This window comes from Pollachius pollachius, assembly GCF_949987615.1.
Source record: "Pollachius pollachius genome assembly, chromosome: 15".
In the NCBI taxonomy this organism is placed as follows: domain Eukaryota; kingdom Metazoa; phylum Chordata; class Actinopteri; order Gadiformes; family Gadidae; genus Pollachius; species Pollachius pollachius.
Genome location: NC_136948.1, coordinates 1,181,764 through 1,205,342, shown reverse-complemented (window position 1 = coordinate 1,205,342; position 23,579 = coordinate 1,181,764). Strand labels below are relative to the sequence as shown.

The following is a 23,579-nucleotide window of genomic DNA, read 5'->3' as shown; positions in this document are numbered from 1 at the left end:
AACCACATGAACCAAAACCCCTACACAACTTTGTACATTGGTTTGAATTAGGTGTCTCTCTCTAGGGTAAACTCTTTCTATTGCTTGCATAACCCTGGCCCTATTTAGCGGATTGGGCTGCCTGGTACCAGCTGATTAGGAGATAATTCGACACATCTGTCCGCCACGTATTGAAACTGCAGACCCTTTTTTTCAGTAAGGTGTCACCGCCTCATTATACAAATGACGTGTCCTAGGGGTCGTGGTCTATGGTCAGGGCGCGCTACCTTCACTTGTTTCAGTCTCCTAAAGGTGTCCTAGTCTCACAAATCACACTTTGGATAAATATCTAACATCTGTTGGCAGACCTCACTTTGTTTCGCTTCGTCTTTGTTCTAACCAATCATGAATCTCCAGACTAGGCAAGCAGGAGTCTACTGTCAAAAGTGTCTTGTCCTGGTTTCAAACCACACATTGTAGTCTGGCCGCAGTAGAAACGCACTTCTGTGTTTCAAAACGCCTTTTGAGAGCTTCAGCCAAAAGGGGCGGAGTCCAAGTGTGACTCCGCCCCTCACAGTGTCGGCCCCCCACTAACACAGTAGGACCGCTGTTCTGTTGGGGATCTGTTGGGGTTCTATTGGGGATCTGTTGGGGTTCTATTGGGGATCTGTTGGGGTTCTGTTGGATCTGTTGGGGATCTGTTGGTGTTCTGTTGGGGATCTGTTGGGGATCTGTTGGGGTTCTGTTGGGGTTCTGTTGGGGTTCTGTTGGTGTTCTTTTGGGGTCCTATAGGGGTTCTCACCTCTGGAACTAACTGCCGGAGGAGCTGAGGATATCACACTCTGTGAGCACCTTTAAACGTACCTGTTTAATCCAGCTTCCCCCTAATCCCTTTGGTTTATTAATTGTTGTGTATTTTCACAGTATTGTTGAGCAGCTTGTGTTTATTAATTGTTGTGTATTTTGACAGTATTGTTGAGCAGCTTGTGTTTATTAATTGTTGTGTATTTTCACAGTATTGTTGAGCAGTTTGTGTTGCAGCAGTTTGGTACGAAAGGCGCTGTGTAACTAATGTGCGATTGATACTGTCGTTCTTCTAAAGGGATGTGTAGTAACGTGCTCCTCCGCTCCTGCAGGAGCCCCACCGGCCCTGGAGCCCGGCGGAGGCCTCGGGGGCCCCGGGCCCCGACGGCCGGCGGCCCCGGGACGACAGCCTGCTGCCGCTGGTCATCCCCGTCTCGGTCCCCGTCCGCCGGCAGGAGCCCCGCCCCCACTCCTCCTCCTCCTCCCCCGAGCGGGACGGCGGCCGGGCCCCCGGCTGCGTCTGGGGGCCCGGTGGGGGCCCCCAGGAGGGCGGGGGCGTCGCGGACCACAAGCCCTCGGTCATCGTCACGCGGAGACGGTCGCTACGGAACTCGCCGTCGGAGAGCTCGGGACAGGTGGGTGAGGTCGGACGGGCGGTTACCGCGGCGACGGGGGCGGCAGATCCTTTAGGTTGATCTTTTTTTTTTTTTTATCACTTAGATCTTTATTGACAGTTTTTCACAGTAACATGACAACATTATATCAACATCAACAAATGGAATGGCTATAGAAATAAAAATACAAATAAAATAAAATAAAACAAGAAAGAAAAACAAAAAACAAGACAACAAGAAAAACCTGCCTGGGATGTACCTTCATATTCTCATATCCTGAGGTTTTAATTATGTACTACTGTTCCAATCCGATGTCTTCATTTTGAGTCCTGTAAAGTGCCCATTTTTCCCATTTACAGTCGAATTCTGTTTCTTGAAGTCTCAGTTTGTGTGTCAGTTTCTCCATTACAGCTATCTCTTCAACAATAGTAAACCAATGAGTCTTCGTTGGTGGTGTTTCTTTACACCAATGTCTGGTGATAGCTTTCTTGCTCGCTACCAGCAGTATTTTGATCAAATATATATCACTCGCAATAATATTCTCTTCCTGAAATTTACATAGAGCACCAAACTACTTTTGGGGACCTCATATCCTAGTATTTGCTTTAATACTTTACAAACCATCTCCCAAAATACAGTTATTTTCTGACAATTCCAAAAAACATGTGCATGGTCCACATTATAAGACCCACATTCCCACCAACATTTCTGACTCTTGTTAAGCTGCTTACTTTTCACTTTCGGTGTTATAAAGAAACGAATGAGATTCTTCCATGAGAATTCCCTCCAAGTTCGTGAACTGGTGGACAAGTGATGTGCCCTCCACATATCATGCCAATCTTCATCGGAAATTTGTACATTGAGTTCTTTTTCCCATTTCGTCTTAATATATTTAGTTGATTGTTTGTCGTTAGTATTCAAACCTCTATACATTGCCGAAATTATTCTTATGTTACTTTCCTGATATGCTTTTATTATGATTTGGATGACACCGTTCACCTCCTTGGGAGAATCTGACTCGATTTCCCTTTTGAAATAGTCCCTCATTTGAAGGTATCTATAGAATTCATGAGCTCCCAATTCATATTTTCTTCTTATACTTTCAAAACTCTCCAGCCTCCCGTCTTTTACCAAAACACACCAAGTTGTTATTCCCTTTGTAACCCAGTGCTTGAATCCTGGATCATACATTGCAGGTTTGAAATTTCTATCATGTGCTACCCATTTTAATATATTAATGTCATTCTGAATCTTATATTTTTTCAAAATTTTAAACCATAGACCTAGCGTGTGTACTGTTGTTGGGTCCATTTTATTTTTGAGTTCTTTGTATAGTTTGTTATCTCCAATGAAATGTTGAATTTGGATTTGGTTTACTTCTCTTTCTATGTCTTTCCATTTTGCTCTAAATTCTGACCTACACCAACAGTACACAGGTCTCAATTGAGCAGCATAATAGTATTCCTTTAATTTTGGAAGACCCATACGTCCTCTCTCTTTCCTTAGCTGAAGAGTTTTGTATCTGACTCTAGGTCTTTTGCCCCCCCAGACAAATCTGGAAGTCATTCTGTCCCAATTAGCAAATTGACCCCTGGGGACCTCTATTGGTAAAGATTGGAATAGATAGAGAAATCTGGGCAATATATTAAGCTTAACTATCTCAATTCTTGAGTTTAGATCAAGTGGGAGGGTAGACCATCTTGCTATATCTTTTTTTATTTCTTGATCTAAATTGTTATAATTTGCTTTATATAGGTCGGTGGAGTTCTTAGTGATCGTAACGCCCAAATATTGAATTGACTTTAGGTTCCACTTAAGGTCATATATTTCCATGATCTCTTTTGGTGGGGTATAGCTAAACGATAAAATCTGTGTTTTGGAAACATTAATTTTATATCCTGACAGATGGCCATACGTGTGTAGTAGCTTCATCAAATTAGGGAGCGACGTGTTGGGTTGTTCGAGGAAAGCTATTAAATCATCCGCAAAAAGTCCCAATTTATGTTCTACACCCTTAATCGTGACCCCTTTAAGTTCTTTATTTTGTCGGATTGCTTGAGCTAAGGGCTCGATAAAAATCGCAAACAGGGTCGGTGACATACAGCATCCTTGTCTGGTCGATCTCTGCAGATATATTTTCTTGGACAAACTTCCATTAATTTTAATTCTAGCAGAGGGTTTTTGATAAAGTGTTTTAATCAATTGTACTGATTTAGTATTAAATCCGAATCGTTCCAACACCTGATAGAGGAATTTCCAATTCACACAGTCGAATGCCTTCTCTGCGTCAATGCTAACCAGTACAGTGCTTTGTTTCTCTCTTCTTGCATTGCCAATTATTTGTAGAGTTCGGCGTATACTATCTTGGGTTTGGCGGCCCGATATGAATCCCGTTTGATCTTCGTCAATTAATTCTGTAATGAAGGTATTTATTCTTTTCGAGATAATTGACGTATATAATTTATAATCTATATTCAGTATTGAGATCGGTCTTTAATTTTCGCATCTATCCTTATCTTTGCCTGGTTTTGGAATGACTGATATAATTGCTTCTGCCCATGTTGGTGTAGTTTTGTTTTCTTTTAGAGTCCAATTAAAGGAAGTCTGGAGAGCTGGTAGCAGTTCCTCCTTAAAAATCTTGTACCACTCTGCAGGATAACCATCGCTCCCTGGAGATTTATTGTTTTTCAATGATTTTATAGCATAAATAATCTCTTCCCTTGTAATGTCTGCTGTTAATCTTTCATTTTGGTATGTGCCAATCGACGGTAAATCCAATTTGTTTAAAAAGGTTCTAATTTCTTCCTCGTTCGCAGCAGCCGGTTGTGTATATAATCTTTCATAGAACCCCCTAAATACTCTTTCTATATTTTCCGGCTCGTCTATCGTCTCATTGGTGCATGGATCTTAATTGTATGTATGGTATTAACTGCTTGTTGTTTTCGTATACGTTTTGCTAGGAGTTTAGTTGCTCTTGGGCCAATTTCATAATAATTTTGTTTCATAAATATGTTCTTTTTTCCATATTCGTCCATTAATATATAATTTATCTTAGTTTTGGTATCCCTAATTTTTTTTACATATATTCGGGTTGTTTGTCTTTTGATATTGCTGTTCCAGTTCTCTTAACCTTAAAGAGTGGTTCTGGAACGCCTCTGCTTTAAGTTTCTTTATTTTAGAGGTTTTAGCTATTACTTCCCCTCGAACAACCGCCTTCAGGGCATCCCAAACAATGTGTGGGTCAACTTCTCCGTTACTATTGTCTTCCATATATTGCCCAATTTCTTTCTTTAATTCCTCCACTAAACTTTTATTATTCAGCATTCCCACATTAAGTCTCCAGATTGTTTATCTTTTCCTGGCATTAAGATGTAATTTTAGAAACAGGGTATTATGATCTGATATATCTGCCCCCCCAATGATACACTCGGTTACTCTGTATCCATCAACTTTATTTATAAAAAAATCTCAGTGTTTTAGCTTGGTCCATTTTCCCCGTTGCGTCACCCTCGTGTTCCATTTGGTTTTGTTCAATCTCTTCCAACGCACTGTTTTCCTGAGTTTTGTTCGAGTTTTTGGTATTTCTACGGCCTCGGCGTCCACCCATAACCCGCTTTATTACATTTGTATGTCGAGTTGTTGAGTTTCAGTGGGTTTATTTGACCGACCTGGGCGAGCTCAAAACTAAGCGTCTTACCCGTCCGCCATCTTACCGGAACCCCTAGATTGATCTTTTTGTATCTTTTCCATCCATTCTGATCGGTTGATATAAAACACGGACACTCACTGTTTTCACGTGAGCGGTGTGTTAACGCGTGATGGACGCAGTGGCCAGATTACTATTGGAGCCCCATGCTAGTCTCTCCCTCCCCCCCCGCCCCATGCAAGGGTCCCTTCTGTCTAGTCCATCTGGGACCCCCCCCCCCAGCCTAACATCACTTTCAAATTGGAACTGAAATCCTCTTGATTTCCAATTCCCTCTCCCTCTCTTTCTCTGCCCCCTTTAAATACCCGCTGATCCCCTCCCCCCACTTGGTTTCCGTTGGGGGTTTTGGGGGTCTGTGGGGCGGGGGGGATTTAGCCAACTGTCCTGCCCTACATCTGGCAGATTATCAGGGTTCCTCTTTTGGGCTAGTCCCACCCCTCCCCCCTCTCCACCTTCAGGGTCTCTGTGTGTACCTGTAGTATGGTTATAGTTATTAGGACTATTACATTATTATGTGTGTGCTATCTTCGGGTGTCAAGATACTCGATTGCTGGACGATCAACATTTACATGTAGGGCGTTTAGCAGACGCTTTTATCCAGAGCGACTTACATTAAGTACATTAGTCAGAAGAAAGAGAACCAACAATATATCTCTCTAATATATATTTTTTTAAATTTTTTTTGTGAATGAAAAAGTAGAACAGTACAATGTATATCACACAATGTGCATGCAACACTTGCAGAATACAAATGAATGAATGACACCCAAAACCTCCCCCCCCCCATGGTGAACATAAACACTACCCCAGATGACAGACAGTGATCCAAGTACAGAGCACAAAGCAAAAAAAACAACCAAAAAAAACAATAGAGTACAAGAGGGCATGTTAGTTATCAAATAATAAAAGATAATTTAAGAATAAAGTCAAAATAAAATAAAATAAATAAGAAATAATAATAACAGTGATTATTATAGTAAATTAAAGGAAGGCTGGATGGGAAAGGTCCTAAGCTACAAGTCTGCCGAGAGACTTTTCAATTTGTCGAAGTGTTGTATAATTGGGCCCCAAGTAGAACCAAATTTGTCAGGTTGACCCCGAAGCGAAAACTTAAATCTTTTCTAATTTTAAAAAGAACATAAGATCCTTCACCCACACAGTACAACTTGGGGATCGGGGTGATTTCCAGTCCATCAGAATTCTCCTACGCGCTAGGAGGGTTGAGAAAGCAATAGCATTTTTATGTTTATTGTTTAAGTTTGGACCTTTATCAGACTCTGTACCAAATATACACATAGAGGCATTGGGTCGAAGGTTTAGGCTCAAGGAATCAGAAAGGAATTTAAATATGCCATTCCAGTAGTCTACCAATTGTGGGCAGGACCAAAACATGTGCGTAAGATCTGCAGGTGAATTATGACATCGATTGCAGCATTTGTACATTTGGGTAAATCTTTGAGAGTTTGGAATTACAGTAGTGTAAGCGATGCAGTACCTTAAACTGTATTATGCTTAAGCGTGAGCATGATGAACTCTTATTCACTCTGGTTAAAGCTTGATTCCAAAATGATTCTGATAGACTCACTCCCAACTCTTTTTCCCAATCTCTCTTAATCTTGACAATATTAGTCTCAGCAGCTGAGTTAATAATCTGATATATTCTGGATATACAACCTTTAAGCTTTGGTGGTGAATCCAAGATTGTTTCATATAATGATTCCTGGGGTAAGTTAGGAAAACTAGGGTTTAGAGATTTGGCAAATTGCCGTACCTGGAAATAACGGAACAGATGGTTTTGAGGGATATTATATTTCACAAATACATCTCCGGAGCTTCCAAAAACTCCACCTATATATAATTGACCCATGTTAATAATGCCATTTTCAAGCCATAAATTGAATGCATGATCCAGTCTAGAGGGAAGAAAGAGGTGACTATTATGAATAGGAGTTAGACTAGACGCAGCTGAGAGGTTAAATCTTTTGCGGAACTGGGACAAGATTTTCAATGTTGTAATTACTATAGGGCTGGATCAGTATTGTCTTGGGGAAAGGGGGAGACTAGAGGTCACCAACGATACAAGGGAGCAAGAGGGGCACGAATTAGCCTCAATTCGACACCAGTTAATTTGAGGGAATTTAATCCAGTACATTATTTTCTGTATATTTGCAGCCCAGTAGTAAAAATCTAAAATTGGGAAGAGAGAGACCTCCTTGAGTGCGATGTCTCTGCAACATCACTTTATTTATCCTCGGTAGGTCATTGCCCCACAAAAAGTATGTAATGAGCTTAAGTAGTAAAAAAGAGTTTAGGCAAGAAGAGTGGCAGACATTGGAACAAATACAAAAAGCGTGGTAGAATGTTCATCTTAATAGCGTTAACCCTGCCTGCTAGTGAGAAATATATAGTTTTCCATCTGTCAAAGTCTCCCTTAATCTTAGTCAATAATGGAGAAAAATTCCTATCATACAAATGTTCATATTTCCGAGTGATATAAATACCCAGGTATTTAAATTCAGAATTACATTTATGAAATGGCAGTTGCATTTCTGGGGTTTCAGTAGCCAAATTGTTTAAAGGGAAACATTCACTTTTTGCAAAATTCAATTTATATCCGGAAAATGGCCCAAATTGTCTAAGAATTTCTATTAATGCCTGGGAAGACTTAGCTGGGTCAGAAATATAAACCAATAAATCGTCAGCATATAGAGAAGCTTTATGCTCAGTGCCCCATCTATGAATACCACTAATGTTTGGTGAGGTTTTAAGAGCAATTGACAATGGTTCAATCGCCAAAGCAAAAAGTAACGGGCTTAAAGGGCAGCCTTGGCGGGTACCTCTATGTAAATTAAAATATTGGTAATGACTGAAGCTTTGGGAGACGAATACAAAAGTTTAACCCATGACACAAATTGGTGACCAAAACCAAAGTTCTCCAAGACCCTAAACAAATATGACCATTCCTCCCTATCGAATGCTTTCTCCGCATCTAAAGAGATAACCATCTCTGGAACCTCTTCAGATGCAGGTGAATAAATAACATTTAGCAGGCGGCGGATATTACTGAATGAGTGGCGATTGCTAATAAAACCAGTTTGATCATCGGAGATGATCTGGTGTATAACTGTTTCCAGCCGCATAGCCAAGGCCTTCGCCAATATTTTATAATCTGCATTTAGAAGAGATATTGGTCGATAAGATCCACATGCATCTGCGTCCTTCCCAGGTTTTAACAGCAGAGTAACTGATGCCATTGTAAGGGTTTGAGGTAGGGTTCCTTGGGCCAATGAGTCATTAAACATGTTAAGCAAAAGTGGTGATAGTTTGTCTGAAAATTTCTTAAAGAATTCAATTGGAAAACCATCTGGCCCAGGTGTCTTCCCACTTTGCATGGCTTTGATTGATCTTGTTATTTCACTTATGTTCCATGGCTGTTCTAGATTCCCGGCTTGATCCTTTCCAATTTTAGGAAAAATTATACCCTCAAAGAACATTTCCATGTCTGTATCATTAGGTGGACTTTCGGATTGATATAAAGTAGAGTAGAATTCTTTAAAAACATTATTAATTTCAGATGGGATTATTGTTAATTGATTCAAGCTATTTTTAATTTGGGATATATGATGCGAATTGGCCCTAACTTTAAGCTGGTGTGCCAGTAATCTTCCCGCCTTCTCACCACTTTCATAATTGAGTCCACGTGCCCGCAGAAGTTGCCTCTCCACTTTACCGGTTGACAATAAGTCATATTCCTTCTGTAAATTCAATCTCCGCTTGGAAAGGTCTGGTGATGGTGTCATCGAATTTTGTGAGTCCAACTCTCTTATTGATTTTAAAAGTTTGTCTTGTTGCTCTCTGCGTACCTTATTTTGTAAGGAAGAAAAAGCTATAATTTCTCCCCTGATGACAGCTTTGAGAGTCTCCCAGAGAAGAGAAGGGCTTACATTGTCTTTCTGGTTGTTTATGAGAAACTCATCAATAGCCTTATTTATCAAATCACAAAAGCTTTTATCACCTAGCAGGAGAGAGTTGAGCCTCCACAGAGGGCGGGGTTTCTGCAAGAGATTAAATGACAGATCTAGGATTAATGGCGCATGGTCCGATTCCACAATTGCAGAATATTCTGTATTGGCCACTGATGGGAGAAGAGTTTTATCTATAAAAAAATAATCTATACGGGAGTATGAATGGTGTACATGTGAATAGAAAGAAAACGTTTTCTTGTTGGGGTTCTGGAACCTCCAGGGATCAATGCATCCAACCTGATCCATAAAGGCTGATAAGGCCCTAGCCATTTTTAACTGAGGTATTGAAGCAGGGTTGGATCTATCTAAATTGGGGTTTATTAGACAATTCAAATCGCCTCCAAATATCAAGTGACAAGAATTTAGAGAAGGAATATTGGATATAATTTTCTTTAGAAAATCTTCATCATCCCAATTGGGTGCATATACATTAACTAGTATCACCGGTGTATGAAAAAGTGATCCAGAGACTATAATGTAGCGGCCATTCGGATCAGAAATAACATCTGTTGCAGTAAACGGAACTTTTGAAACTTATGAAAAAGAATTGCCACTCCCCTTGATTTGCTATTGAAATTGGAGTGGAATATTTGACTGACCCATGGTCTTCGTAATCTAAGATGATCCCCTATTATTAAATGTGTCTCCTGTAAAAAAATGATTTCAGATTTGAGTTTTTTAAGGTGAGCAAAAATTCGAGCTCTTTTAACAGGACCATTTAGCCCCTTAACATTCCAACTGACAAATCTGGCAGTGTCTCCTGTTATTACTCCACTTAACATTACTTTACTCAAGTTGTATTATTATATTCCATTTGTGAAAGGTAGAGGTAGTGTGTATCCCAAAAAACCCTGAGAAAAAAAATAAAATAATAATAAAAAATAATAAAAAAAAATAGAGAACATAAACAAAACAAAAAGGAACAACTTTAACACGTTCCATTCCTATGCTGGTCTCCCTAACAGGGGCTAGCCGCAGGATTCCCTTATCTTGTCCCCCGAGAGACATTTCCTATATTTCTCCTACTTTGAGAGAGGACACCCAACTTATTCAAATCCTATATTAAATTTAGTGTATAATTTCCCACAACAAGTACAAACCAACTGCATAAAAGCTTACATCTGAGCCACAAATGAGTAAAGATGAGTAGTCGCCTCATTAACAATTAGTGTGAATAGCAGTTACCCATATCTGCATCGGGACATGAGAAGTGTGTGCGCATTTCTGCGCACCTGCTCACACAGTTCAGCTCTTACATTGTCTTATCCAAATTAGCCTGCAACGCGCCGCTCATAGAAGGTCCTCGCTTCTTCAGGGGTTTCAAAGTAGAATGATTCTCCATCGAAGGTGACGCGCAGACGGGCCGGGTATAACAGTCCGAAGCGGATGCCTTCTTTGTACAGCTCCTGCTTTATACCATTAAAAGTAGCTCTCTTCTTGGCCAGGTTAGCACTCATGTCTTGGTACACTCTCAAAGTCACATTGCGGTGTTTCAGTTCGTGTTTCATTGCCCACCTTAACGTTTTTTCCTTGTCAGAGAAGTTATGGAAGCACACAATGAAAGGCCTCGGCTTTGGGGATCCTCGTTCCGGTAGCGGGCCGGTGCGGTGCGCACGGTCGATGGGCGGGGGGGACGTGAATATCTCCCCGAGAGCCTCCATCAGAAAGTCGGCTATGAACTGCTTCGGCTCCTTGCCAGTCTCGCTGCCCTCCGGAATATTCACAATGCGGAGATTAGATCGGCGCAATCTATTTTCCAGGTCTTCTACTCGGTCTAGGAGGTGTTTGTTTTGGGACTCCAGGGATTTTACCGTTGCTTCGGTCGAAGTGATCCTTTCAAAGTTATCTCCCACTCTCGTTTCCGTTTCGGTGAGGCGTTTATTAAATGAGTTCACACCCCCTCTCAGCGCGTCAACGCAGGCTTTCAATGACTGTGATTAGCTTCGCCATATCCTCCTTCATACTGGCTCGTTGGTTTTCAAGCATGGCTGAGAGTTGTTGAACCGTAGCGGGCTCGTTAATTTCGGTAATAGCAGGTTGAGTGTTGTCTGTAGCGGAGCCTGCGCTGGTCGCCATGTCGGCTAGCTGTTCAGGTTGCGAATTAGCACGAGTTATGTAAGCTTCAATTCCTTGTTGTTTGCGGCGTTTTGATGGCATATCTTATTTATTCCATTACCAATGCGCATTCAGCGGCTCGTTGTGAGAAAAAAAAGTGAAATAACAGGACCGTATTGAAGGTAAATAATGAAAATTAGTCGGGAGCCTCTTCTCGCACGTCTGTTCACTACATCGTCTAACCCGGAAGTCTCCCAACAATATATCTCTGTCGGTACAGTCAGGATGTTCATAGAACAAGGTGGCAAGCACTAACCATCACTAGGTTAACCCGTTCCCCGTAGACAACAGAGATATCTAGTAGGGATGGGCATTCGATTAAGTTGTTTTAGTCGATCGTCGGGAGAATTAACGATCAATTAGTCGATTAATCGTTAATATTTTACATAAAAATTTAGTTCCGACCAAGTATAACAACACCGGGACTTTTAACTATACATGTATCACTCCGCTGTTTATGTTCTGCTAGCTAGTGTGTGTGTTGCTTGGCAACAGTTCAATCCCAGTCGCGGATCCATTTGTGTTGGCGGTGCCAAATAAATCATTAAATAAACAAACAAATGTTAACTAATTAATGGTGCTTGTAGAACTGTTGTATAAAAGCAATATCACACTCGAGGTCGTGCTGTTGTGGTGAATATCAGCACGGCTGTGATTATCTTCGGCACAATCACAGCCGTGCTGATACAACGCACTCCCTCTCGTGTGATTTTTGCATTAGTATTTATATGCTATATTCAAAATGCAATGAAAATACAAAAACAGCGTGTTTTCCTCATTGGGATCTTTATTATTAGATGAACAACTCAGTTAAACCAGATCCGTTCAATAGTTATGCGCTACTCTGCTCTGAAGCCGGTGCTCATAAACATAACTAAAAATAAACACAACCCTAGTTTCTTCCCAAAATAATTATAATAATATAAAAAAAAAAATCATGTTATAACTTAACCAAAAATATATTATACTTAATTCGGACAGGTTTTGCCAAATGTAACGCAAAATATTTAAAAAAAAGGCAGAGAGAGAAGGCCGAGCAAGGCCGGGGGTCAGACGGGACCGCAGCCTGGTGACCGTCAGTCCAGCCGCCGAAAACACCCGCTCTGAGGGGACCGACGTTGCCGTGATGCACAAATACCTCCGTGCTAACTTGGCAAGCCGGGGGAACCGTATTTCATTAACTTTCCACCAGCCTGTAGGGGTGCAATCCAGGGGTGGGGGGGCCTCCCTCAGAAAGTTCTTTATTTCTGCTTCGATGCCAACCTCGCCTTGAGTGGTAGGCCTATAGTGCTCCCCAAGAAGTTGTGCCATAGCAGAGACCTGGGACTGAGAGGCCGCAACTCTAGTGTCTGCGTTCCCCTCGTCCGTGTCAGACAGCGGAGGCTCCTCGTCTCCCCCGGCCGCTGGGATAGCCGCTCTACCGATCTCCACTGCCTCTCCCAGTTCAACCAGTTTCGCATTAGCAGCCGTTTTCTGTGTTGGGTTAAGAAAGCCCAGGTGCTTGTGGCGATGGTCCAGCATTGATGAGATCATGGGGGCGGATGACAGAAACTCATCAGACTGAACCTGTAAATATATGATGGGGGAATCAATTAGAGAATATCTAAATAGGCAATTATTTTTATTATCTAAAATCATTTAAACTAAGAAAAAAAGTTTAGCTTACATTCATTCGCTTGATGAGGGAGGACCGCAATTTTGCTTTGAATTCGCTGAGTCTGGGCCCGTCTTCTTCACTGCGCATGAGGTGGATATTGATGAGGCCGAAGGTAATGGGATATGTGTTCGAGATGGAGACGTCTTTCTCTGCAGACATAACCGTGGTGGCACATTTAAGTGCTGACAGCACAGGCTGTGTGTCCTCCATCATCTGCCAGTGCTCATCCTTCAACTCCAGGAACCTGGCATCTTGAAGCTTAGTCACGGTTCGGTCCGAAAGCACAGCAGCAACAGCCCACCGCAGCTCCACCAGCCGATCAAACATCTCGCACACGGAGTTCCACCTTGTTTTACAGGACTGAATAAGCTGATGAGTTGCGAGGCCCATTTGCTCCTGTTTCTGTTGCAGTGCATTGGTTGCTGCGGTGCTGTGATGGAAGTGGCAAGTTTACAAGACGCTGATATAACCCGACATAGATAGATGGCAAATCCGTCATTTATGGCTAACTGGAGTGTGTTTGCAAAGCAGGCAACGGAAATCCAGTTCACTCTGGTGGGACTGTTGGCGGCAACAATATTGGCCGCGTTGTCATGAACGCATGCAATAACTCGGTCTTCAAGTCCCCATTGCTCTACAGCGTCATTCAATTTATCAGCGAGGTTGTCAGCTGTATGCCGGCCTGGCAGGCTTTCTGTGAGCAGGACCGCTGAGTTCATTTGCCAGTCATCACTGATGTAGTGGCAGGTGATTGTGGTGTAGCTCTCGGCTGTTAACGCGGTCCAGCAGTCTGTGGTTAGAGCAACTCTTTCAGTTGTGCTCAATTCTTTTAGCAGCTCTTGCTTCCGTTCTTCGTAGTGAGTTTCTATACTGCGGTCAAGCCAGCCGACCCATCGAGATCGGCGGTCAAGCCAGCCGACCCAGTTTTTTGCTGTACCTCTTTATACTAGCCATTACGGTAATAGCGTCTCAGAACTAGTTTCAAATTAAAAGCATTCGTCGGGTACATACCAAAAGACAATAAAATAATAATCAGTCAATAAAAGCAAATACTATCAAAGGAAGTGTACGGCAGTTGTGATATTTACTTTCAAAATAAAAGCCCACCTAAAATTCAAATATGAGACATGTCACATAAGATTTGGATTCAATTAAAAAAAAAAAGCCCTGTTATTCCAGGCTCATTTCACTTCAGGGTTATAGTTCCCAATCCTATAGGGTTACCCAAGAAGTTTCAGGACATTCTGATGTGTAGTTTCAAATTAAAAGCCCACTAGATATTGAAATATGAGACATATTACATATGATTTTGGATTCAATTTAAAAAAAGATGCCCTGTTATTCTAGGGTCATTTGACTGCAGAGTTATAGTTCACAACCCCATAGGGTCACCCAAGAAGTTTCACGACATTCTGATCTGTAGTTTCAAAATAAAACAAGGGCTGTGATTGGTCCGCTAACGTTAACCCCGACGCAGAACCAAAACCGGTTCACGACGGCGTGGCGATTGCGTTGCGTCGACGGGGAACCATAACGTCTGTCTTTATCAAACGGACGATGCGTGAATGTCGACCGACTGACCCGGCCCGATGGCGTCCGTCCCCAGAATGGCGGCGAGGGCGGCGAGCGAGACGACGACGGTGGGAAGGCCAAGTCGAAGCGGCGGCCGCGCCCCGAGCCGCTCTTCATCCCGCCGCCCAAGCCGGGGCTGTTCGTGGTGCCGCCGTGCTACGCCTCGCTCACGCCGTACCAGAGCCACCTGCGCTCCCCCGGGCGGCTGGCGGACCACCCGCTGACCTTCCCGCCCTACACGCCCCCTCCCATCCTCAGCCCCGTGCGCGAGGGCTCCGGCCTCTACTTCTCCACCTTCCTGTCGGCCGCCGCCGGGGTCTCCGTGGCGACGGGCGGCGGCCAGGGGCTGCTGATGCCCACCACGCCCAAGACCGCCACGCGCAGCCTGCTGCGCTCCAGTGAGTCCCACAAAACAACAACAACAACAACAACAACAACACCAGCCCCCGGGGGGGCTGGTGTTGGTGTTGTTGTTGTTGTTGGTTTTTTGCTGTCAAACGTCAATGGAGGGTTTTGTTGTTTTCCGATTCAATTTGATGAATAATACAATGTTGTTGTTATAATATAATAATATGTTATTGGTATAATATAATACTAATACAATGTTATTGTTATAATATAATAGTAACATGTTATTGTTATAATAATAATAATAATAATAATAATAATAATACAATGTTATTGTTATAATGTAATAATAATACAATGTTATTGTTGTAATATAATAGTAACATGTTATTGTTATAATAATAATAATAATAATAATAATAATAATAATAATAATAATCCTAATAATAATACAATGTTATTGTTATAATGTAATAATAATACAATGTTATTTTTTAAGTCGGGGAACACCACTTCCATCAGATGGCTGTAACTCTCCTTTTACTAATTCTCTCTATTCATCTAAAGCGGGACGTTTGGTACCGCCGCCCAAACGTCCGTCTGACTGTAGCATGACGCCCCGGTGACCCCAGTCTGACCTTGACCTTCTGTGCCCCGCCCCTCCAGACAGCTGTGACATCACACCGCCCGTCCTGTCGGCCATGAGCGAGGTGACCCCAGTCAGCATCGAGCCGTAAGTTACGTCCCAGAATATTGCCATTGTTTTTCGAGAACCCCGACGACCGTTCTCTCTCTCTGGTGCCATCGTCCCCCCGCTTACAGCCAAAGTTTCACATTGGCTTGAGTGTTTGCCTCGGCCAGAGCAAATAGTGTCTGTGTGTGTTGATCGTGCGGTAAACAAGGCCTCAAGCTTCCTCTCGGGTAGCGTCGGCGGGGTCTTGAGAGATGGGCCCATAAGCAGCGAGAGTACAGTGCGGCCTGGACGTGTTCACACAGCCCAGAGAGGAAATCTGACATTCAGCATCGTGCCTTCCCAGGAACACCATGCTCGTCTCCACTTAAATCACCGAACACACAGATAATTCCTGCAAACCTTCTCCCTAGGAAATATGTCAGTTGTGAATAACGTGGTGCTGTGTGTACTTTGTAGTCATTCTCCCTGACCTCTGCTCAGGAGTTCCTTGGTGGATTACTTTAGCGTCGGAGTTCCCTTTTGAACTTTACTTTAACTCTAGCTCCCAGCCCAAAGGTCAGCTTCCTCCCCGTGTTTACAGCCTACATGGAAGCATCCTCCAACAAGAGGCTTAACATGGAAGCATCCTGACCAAGAGGCTTAATCCCCGTGGGCTCCTTAATTGAGTGTCTCCCAGTCACTGGGAAGTCGTTTGAATGACAACGCTTAACAAGTGAGTCGCTGAAAGCGTTAATGGTGGAAGTGAGTGTAGTGAGCGTTACTCTGTGTTTATTGACAGTAACAGGGAGTCGTCTGCACAGTGGAGTCAGACGAAGGCTCCCTGTAGGAGAGAGGGGGGAGAGAGGGGGAGAGGAGAGAGAGAGGGGAGAGAGAGAGAGGGGGGTGAGAGAGAGAGAGAGGGGGGAGAGGGGAGAGAGGAGAGAGAGAAGAGAGAGAGAGAGAGAGAGAGAGAGAGAGAGAGAGAGAGAGGGGGGAGAGGGGAGAGAGAGAGAGAGGGGGGAGAGAGAGGGGGGAGAGAGAGAGAGAGAGAGAGAGAGAGGGGCTTTGACCGGTGTGAGTAATGCGTTGTGTTTTCCTCTGAAACATCAACACTCGATCGGGATGAGTGTGTGGGGGGGGTCTGAGGAAACAGGAGTAGAGCAGCAGCTCTCCAGCCGTTCCCAGCTGTGCCACGGTCAGGCCAGCTCCGGCCTCCTCTATAAATCCGTCTCTCATCCCGGCGTGCCCCCACACCCCTACACACTAACACGCAGTACGGCCCCGGCAGGCTCCCCTTACACCCGCCCCCCACCCCGGGGCCACCCACCCAACCGGGTGGGCTGGGACCCGGAGCCGACCTTTCCGCTCGGAGGGATAGCGGCGGCCTGTTTGGAAACGCAAGGAGGGTGAAAGGCCTCGTGGCGGACGGGCTGTCAGCAGGGCGCAGTCTGGTGTTCCAGCCCCAGATGGCCTTGTTTGAAAGCTCTGTGGAGCCCAGCACAGCTTAATGGATTGAGTGTAATCAGAGGAAAAGGCCCACTATCAAATCAACCCACGTTGTAGGATTTGATTATAGGAGAGCCTTGCTGGTGGTATAATGGTCCTGATTAGGTTGAGGCTGTTTTAAGATTGTGTGTGTGTGTGTGTGTGTGTGTGTGTGTGTGTGTGTGTGTGTGTGTGTGTGTGTGTGTGTGTGTGTGTGTGTGTGTGTGTGTGTGTGTGTGTGTGTGTGTGTGACAAATGCAAACCGTTGACATTATATTCTTTCTCTAGAAGGTGGATAGGCGTTATCGTTTGACTCAGAGGGAAAATGTTGGATTTGCATGCTGGTGGAAAGTCCCAAAGCCTTTAAACAAACTCTCTCCCTCAGCCCAACTGAAACATGCATCCACCTCACTACGGAGGCCTACTTGGGAAAGAGCGTTCCTGATAGGGCTACAACCAGAGCTATGGAGGCATGCTCACTCAGCGGCCGTCCCGTCGACGATCGCCTGAAACGTAGAACATGAGCTGGGTTGAAGCAAAGTTTAGGATCGACTCCAACGAAAAACGCCGGGAGGCTGGTGGTGAGAACCCCCCCATTGTGTGGGCGGGGCCCCGGTGCCTGGGCCCCTGTTAAACGGTGTCTCCCCCCCCCCCCCAGACGTATCAACATCGGGTCGCGCTACCAGGCGGAGGTCCCGGAGCTGAGGCAGAGGGCGGCCGTCCAGCTGGACCAGAACCGGGCGGATCTGGTCTGTGCTCCTCTAACCCTGCTGGACGCACAGCCCGACTTCCACAAGAAAGGTACGCTGACCCTCTGTCTGTCTGTCTCTCTCTGTCTGTCTGTCCCTCTGGCTCCATCTGTCTCTCTCTCTGTCTGTCTGTCAGTCTGGCTCCGTCTCTCTCTCTCTGTCTGTCTGTCCCTCTGGCTCCGTCTGTCTCTCTCTCTGTCTGTCTGTCCCTCTGGCTCCGTCTGTCTCTCTCTGTCTGTCCCTCTGGCTCCGTCTCTCTCTCTCTGTCTGTCCCTCTGGCTTCGTCTCTGTCTCTCTCTCTGTCACTCTGGCTCCGTCTGTCTCTCTCTCTGTCTGTCCCTCTGGCTCCGTCTCTGTCTCTCTCTCACGCGCGCTCTCTCTCTGTCTCTCTCTCTGTCTCTGTCTGTCTGTCACTCTCTCTCTCTGTCTCTCTCTGTCTCTCTCTCTCTCTCTCTGTCTCTGTCTCTCTCTCTCTGTCTCCCTCTCCCTCTGTCTCTAAATCTTTCTCACTCTCTGACTCACTCTCTCTTTCTCTTTTTCCATGTCCCTGTTGAGAGAAAAGAAGCATGCACAACAATATATGCAAGAATTACATTGAACTATATTTGAACAGCGTTGCTTTTTCTACAAAAAAATTAGTTATATTCAACTGTGAGTTAATTGTCGCTTTCTATTTCCCTGTCCAAATGTTTCTTTCTTTCTTTACCCCCCCCCCTTCTCCCCCCCAGTCGAAGACCTGATGCACCTGGCCTGCTCCAGCGTCGTGCGAGGTGGGGGAACCAATCAGGAGCTGGCCCTGCACTGCCTGTACCAGGTCAACGGCGACATCATGGTGAGAACCACACACACATGCACACTTTCGCTCTCAGTCACTCACCCGCCCACCTACTCGTTCATTCTCACACACATGCATACGCACACATACACTTTCACTCTCACTCACTCACTCCCTCGCACACGCACACACAATTAGCCCTTTTTTCGAAAGCTCTTGGCTCGGTTCCACTTCTCCAGATCGCGTCGCAGTTCCCGTGTCGTCGATACAATCCGTTTCACGCGTTTTAAATGTAACTCCGGTGTTTTAAATGTCCTCCGCGTTAGTGTTGACATGGCAACAGGTCCCCGAACGAAGCGTTTGTGATCATCGAGAAGAGAAAGGGAACGGAGGGGAAGCAGGGAGACGTGCAATGAACCTCCTCACCACGCCCGTCATACTGTGGTCTGGTACTGGTTTCACTGGGACCGGTCCCTTCATACTGGGGCCTGTGGTCTGGTGCTGCAGCGTCTTCCTGGGCCCAGTGAGACTAGAGGTACTGGTCTTACTGGGTCAGGTAAGGCGAGCAGCTCAGCCACCGTGGAGCTCTACTGAGATGTGTCATCGAGCTTGCAACATGACTCTGGGGTCACCGTGTTCTGAGGCTGAACCGTTTGAAACAGTCGAGTAATGACTGTTTGCTTCTCTCTGGTCTCAACCTCTCAACCGCTCTCTGTGGCTCCGGCAGATCAACGGCAGTTTATAAATATAACGCCCCATCGCCCCCACCAGTAGCTGAACCTCGGCCGTCAGCCGCCCGGAGGGAAAGACGGCGCAGACGGTTCTGCAGCCGCGAGGTCACGAGCAACAGCTGAGCTAACGTAGCCGCAGCTAGCCGCAGTTAGCCGCAGCTGGCCGCAGCTAGCCGCAGTTAGCCACCAGCGCAGCACGGTGACACTGCTTTCTGCAGAGTCATGCCCCCCCCCCCCCCCTCCTTTCACTAACACCTCTTTAGTCACGCTAACTAGCACATGCGTATCCTCCTCATGCACATGATCAAGTTGAGATAAGTCAACAGCTTATGCTAATGATCCCCAAGTTTTGATATTTGCAATTGTGAAAATTAGGAGGAATGGGTTGGTTTGATGCCTTGGTGTTGTCTCTGTGTCCAGTTATTTCATTTTGAATGACTTCCCTTTTGAGAAGGTTAATTATTAAATACACATAAGAAGGGAACTAACAGAAGCACGGTCACATCAAATCGTACTCGTAAAGGATGGGGGGGGGGGATGATTTAAGACGAGCCGACTGTGGGCTGGTTTTTGTTTACCCTGTTTAACCTCGGCAAAGATCAGGAATGTTCTTCTGCACACGAAGAGACGGGGTCCAGAAGGCTAGGGAGACGTTGTTATGGTTGGAATAGCGAGGACGTCTTATTGGAAATCACACAGGATCTACCCTGGGGGGGGGCGGGGAAACCCAAACAGGAAGCCCTAATCAGACCTTCTGATTGGACAGATTACCGCCGGCATCACTATCAAAGTGCAGTGCCAGCTCAGTTCAGAGAGCGCCTCCATAGCTGCACTCACTCATAACGGAGATCGTTTCCTCCTCCAATAAAGGCAGGCCGTAAGCCTTCAGCCTCAAGTGGAGGAGTCCTCTCTCGGTGTTGAGATGTCGTCTGAAGGATGTCCTCAAGCGACCGTCAGGCGACAGGCGCCTCGGAGCTCTCCGTTCCGACTGGCGTCGCCAAGGAAACGCGGGAGTGGGAGTAGCGTGGTGCGGTCGCCCGAGTGCACGCTTTGTTCACACTCCATCTGATCATCCTCATCTTCCTCATCGTACTCAGTCTGATCATCTTCCTCATGCTCCTCATCCTCGCTGAAGAGCGACTGTTCTGTTGGCGAGACGCGGCCCAGAGCCACTCCCTGCTCTACGTGGAGCTAACCCGACGGGTGCGTTTGTTTCACAGGCCGCCGTGTCCCTGCTGATGCTGAGCAGCCCGCTGTTCCCCAAGGCGCACCCCCTCTCCGACTACCACTACTCAGGTGGGCCCCCGCAGTACCGCTGGCTCCCAGCAGGGCGGCGCCACGGGGGAATGCCCCGTGGAGAACGAGTTGCTAGAATCAGTGATGAATTGTCCTGAATACAAACTGCAGAGCCGCCCTCCTTACCCTCGCTGCGTGTGTGTGTGTGTGTGTGTGTGTGTGTGTGTGTGTGTGTGTGTGTGTGTGTGTGCCTCTGCCTCTGTTTATCAGGTTCCTTGTTCTATTCCCTTCCCAGTGCAACAGTGAAGGCTTTTGCCCCCCCCCCCCCCCTTATAAAATACCAGCTGCTATAAAGGGAGGGAGGGAGGAGGGAGGGAGGGAGGGCAGCGATGGGGAGGTTAACTGTGGAGGATTGTCAGGGTCAACATGATGGGGGTGCAGGAAGGCGGGAAGGCGGGGGGGGGGCGGAGGAGGAGCTACAGCATGGAGTTAATCTTCAACAGAAGACAGGGGGGCTTTTGTTTACACAGCCGTGTGTGTGTGTGTGTGTGTGTGGGGGGGGGGGGGGGGGGGGGGGGATTGCTCATGCCTGGAATACAGAGGAGCACAAATCATTGGCCACTGGATACTTGTTCGTTCTCAACCCTGACTGACGACGTCTGTCTGTCCCCCCTGACTGACGGTGTTGGTCAGTCCCCCTGACTGACTGTGTCTGTCTGTCCGTCCTCTCCCTCAGGTTCAGACAGCTGGACGGCCGCGGAGAGACACCAGTTCAACAGGGGCATCGCCGCGCACAAGAAGGACTTCTTCATGGTGCAGAAGCTGGTATGTGTGTGTGTGTGTGTGTGTGTGTGTGTGTGTGTAACTCAGACCAGAGCTGAATCCATCGATGGCAGAAGGAGGCCGTTGATCCCCTAGTTTGCTCCAAGATGCAGAGCAGGACCTGCAGGAGTCTCAGTTCTATCACTGCGGCTTGCTTACGGCTAAACACAGCGTGTGGAGATAAGGATGTTGTTCACAGCCCCCCCCCCCCGGTCACTGGGACCAGGGAGGTTGTGTAATACTAGTAGAGATCCACCTCTTCCCTCCTGCGGTGGGGATGAATCGCAGGCGCTCCGTGCTTCCCTGATGAAAGAGGAGAGATGTTAGGGAGTCACATCAGGGATGGGTCTGTGCCGTAGGGTTCCTCAGATCAATGCTCCGCTGTGCCGGGCTGCCTTTAGGTCTGAGTGGACGCAGATCCTCCGTGATGGGACGTTTTAGAAAAGAGGGCGGGACTAAAGTAAGGGGAGGGGTATAAAATCAAACGGGGGAAATCGAATTAAAAATCGTTGTGTCACTGTTACTTGATCGCTCGAATACAAAACACGTTTTTCACTTCACACTTTGTGTGTGTGTGCGTGTGCGCCCCCAGGTGGTCACCAAGACGGTGACCCAGTGTGTGGAGTACTACTACACCTACAAGAAGCACGTGAAGATCGGCCGCAGCGGGACCCTGCTGTACGGGGAGGCGGGGCTTAGCGAGGGCCGGGCCAATGAGGCGGAGCTGGACAACAAGGTCGGTCTGCAGTGTGTGTGGTGTGTGTTGGAGTCTATCAGTGTGTGTGTGTGTGTGTGTAGTCTAGCTGTGTGTGTGTTGGATTCTAGCAGTGTGTGTGTGTGTGTGTGTGTGCGTGTAGTCTAGCAGTGTGTGTGTGTTGGGGTTGGCTCTGTAATCTATTCACTCCGACGCGATAGACACACTGTCCCCGTGGTTCAGATTAAGGTTCTGTCTGACTCGGCCCAAGAGTATTTTCAAAGTCAAGTGCAGTTAGACCAAAGAATGTTAAAACAGCGTCCGTACAACACGCGTTGGATACGACATACAAGGACAACACCTCCTCTGTACACCCGACCGAGGCGGGCGGTCGCCGTTGGCTACGGTCGCCGTTGGTTACCGTCGCCGTTGGTTACGGTCGCCCGTGCTCATCCCGCCATGCTTCCCTCCCTCCAGGGGTCCCGAGCGCCGGAGTCCCGGAAGGACGAGGACAACAGGAAGTGGGAGGGGTCTGCGGACAGGAAGCGGGAGCTCAGCCCGCCCCGACTCACGCACCACGCACTGTCAGCCTCCGATAACGTGAGTGATCCCTCTCTCTCTCTCTCTCACTCACTCACTCACTCACTCACTCACTCACTCACTCACTCTCTCTCTCTCTCTCTCTCTCTCTCTCTCTCACTCACTCACTCACTCACTCACTCACTCACTCACTCACTCACTCACTCACTCACTCACTCACTCACTCACTCACTCACTCACTCACTCACTCACTCACTCACTCACTCACTCACTCACTCACTCTCTCAACCACTCACTCTCTCAACCACTCACTCTCTCAACCACTCACTCACTCACTCTCTCAACCACTCACTCACTCACTCTCTCAACCACTCACTCACTCACTCACTCTCTCTCTCAACCACTCACTCACTCACTCACTCTCTCTCTCAACCACTCACTCACTCACTCACTCTCTCAACCACTCACTCTCTCAACCACTCACTCACTCACTCGCTCTCTCAACCACTCACTCACTCTCTCTCAACCACTCACTCACTCACTCTCTCAACCACTCACTCTCTCAACCACTCAGTCTCTCAACCACTCACTCTCTCACTCTCTCAACCACTCACTCACTCACTCTCTCAACCACTCACTCACTCACTCTCTCAACCACTCACTCACTCACTCTCTCAACCACTCACTCACTCGCTCTCTCAACCACTCAGTCTCTCAACCACTCACTCACTCACTCACTCTCTCAACCACTCACTCACTCACTCTCTCAACCACTCACTCACTCGCTCTCTCAACCACTCAGTCTCTCAACCACTCACTCACTCACTCACTCTCTCAACCACTCACTCACTCACTCTCTCAACCACTCACTCACTCTCTCTCTCAACCACTCACTCACTCACTCTCTCAACCACTCACTCACTCACTCTCTCAACCACTCACTCTCTCAACCACTCACTCACTCACTCACTCTCTCAACCACTCACTCTCTCAACCACTCACTCTCTCACTCTGAGCGTGGGTGGAGGGGTGAAAGTAGTGTGCTGTCTACGGA

At 46.4% G+C, this 23,579-nt stretch overlaps 1 protein-coding gene across 1 annotated transcript in view; it reads left to right on the top strand.

Moving 5' to 3' along the window:
- Window positions 1-23,579, top strand: part of mideasb (mitotic deacetylase associated SANT domain protein b) — a 37,629-nt gene that overhangs the window by 7,429 nt on the left and 6,621 nt on the right. The window contains 9 exon segments of the mRNA XM_079752518.1: window positions 1,116-1,418; window positions 14,507-14,870; window positions 15,487-15,553; window positions 17,637-17,779; window positions 18,456-18,559; window positions 20,454-20,529; window positions 21,206-21,294; window positions 21,884-22,027; window positions 22,463-22,585. Coding sequence (XP_079608644.1) covers window positions 1,116-1,418; window positions 14,507-14,870; window positions 15,487-15,553; window positions 17,637-17,779; window positions 18,456-18,559; window positions 20,454-20,529; window positions 21,206-21,294; window positions 21,884-22,027; window positions 22,463-22,585 — 1,413 coding nt within the window.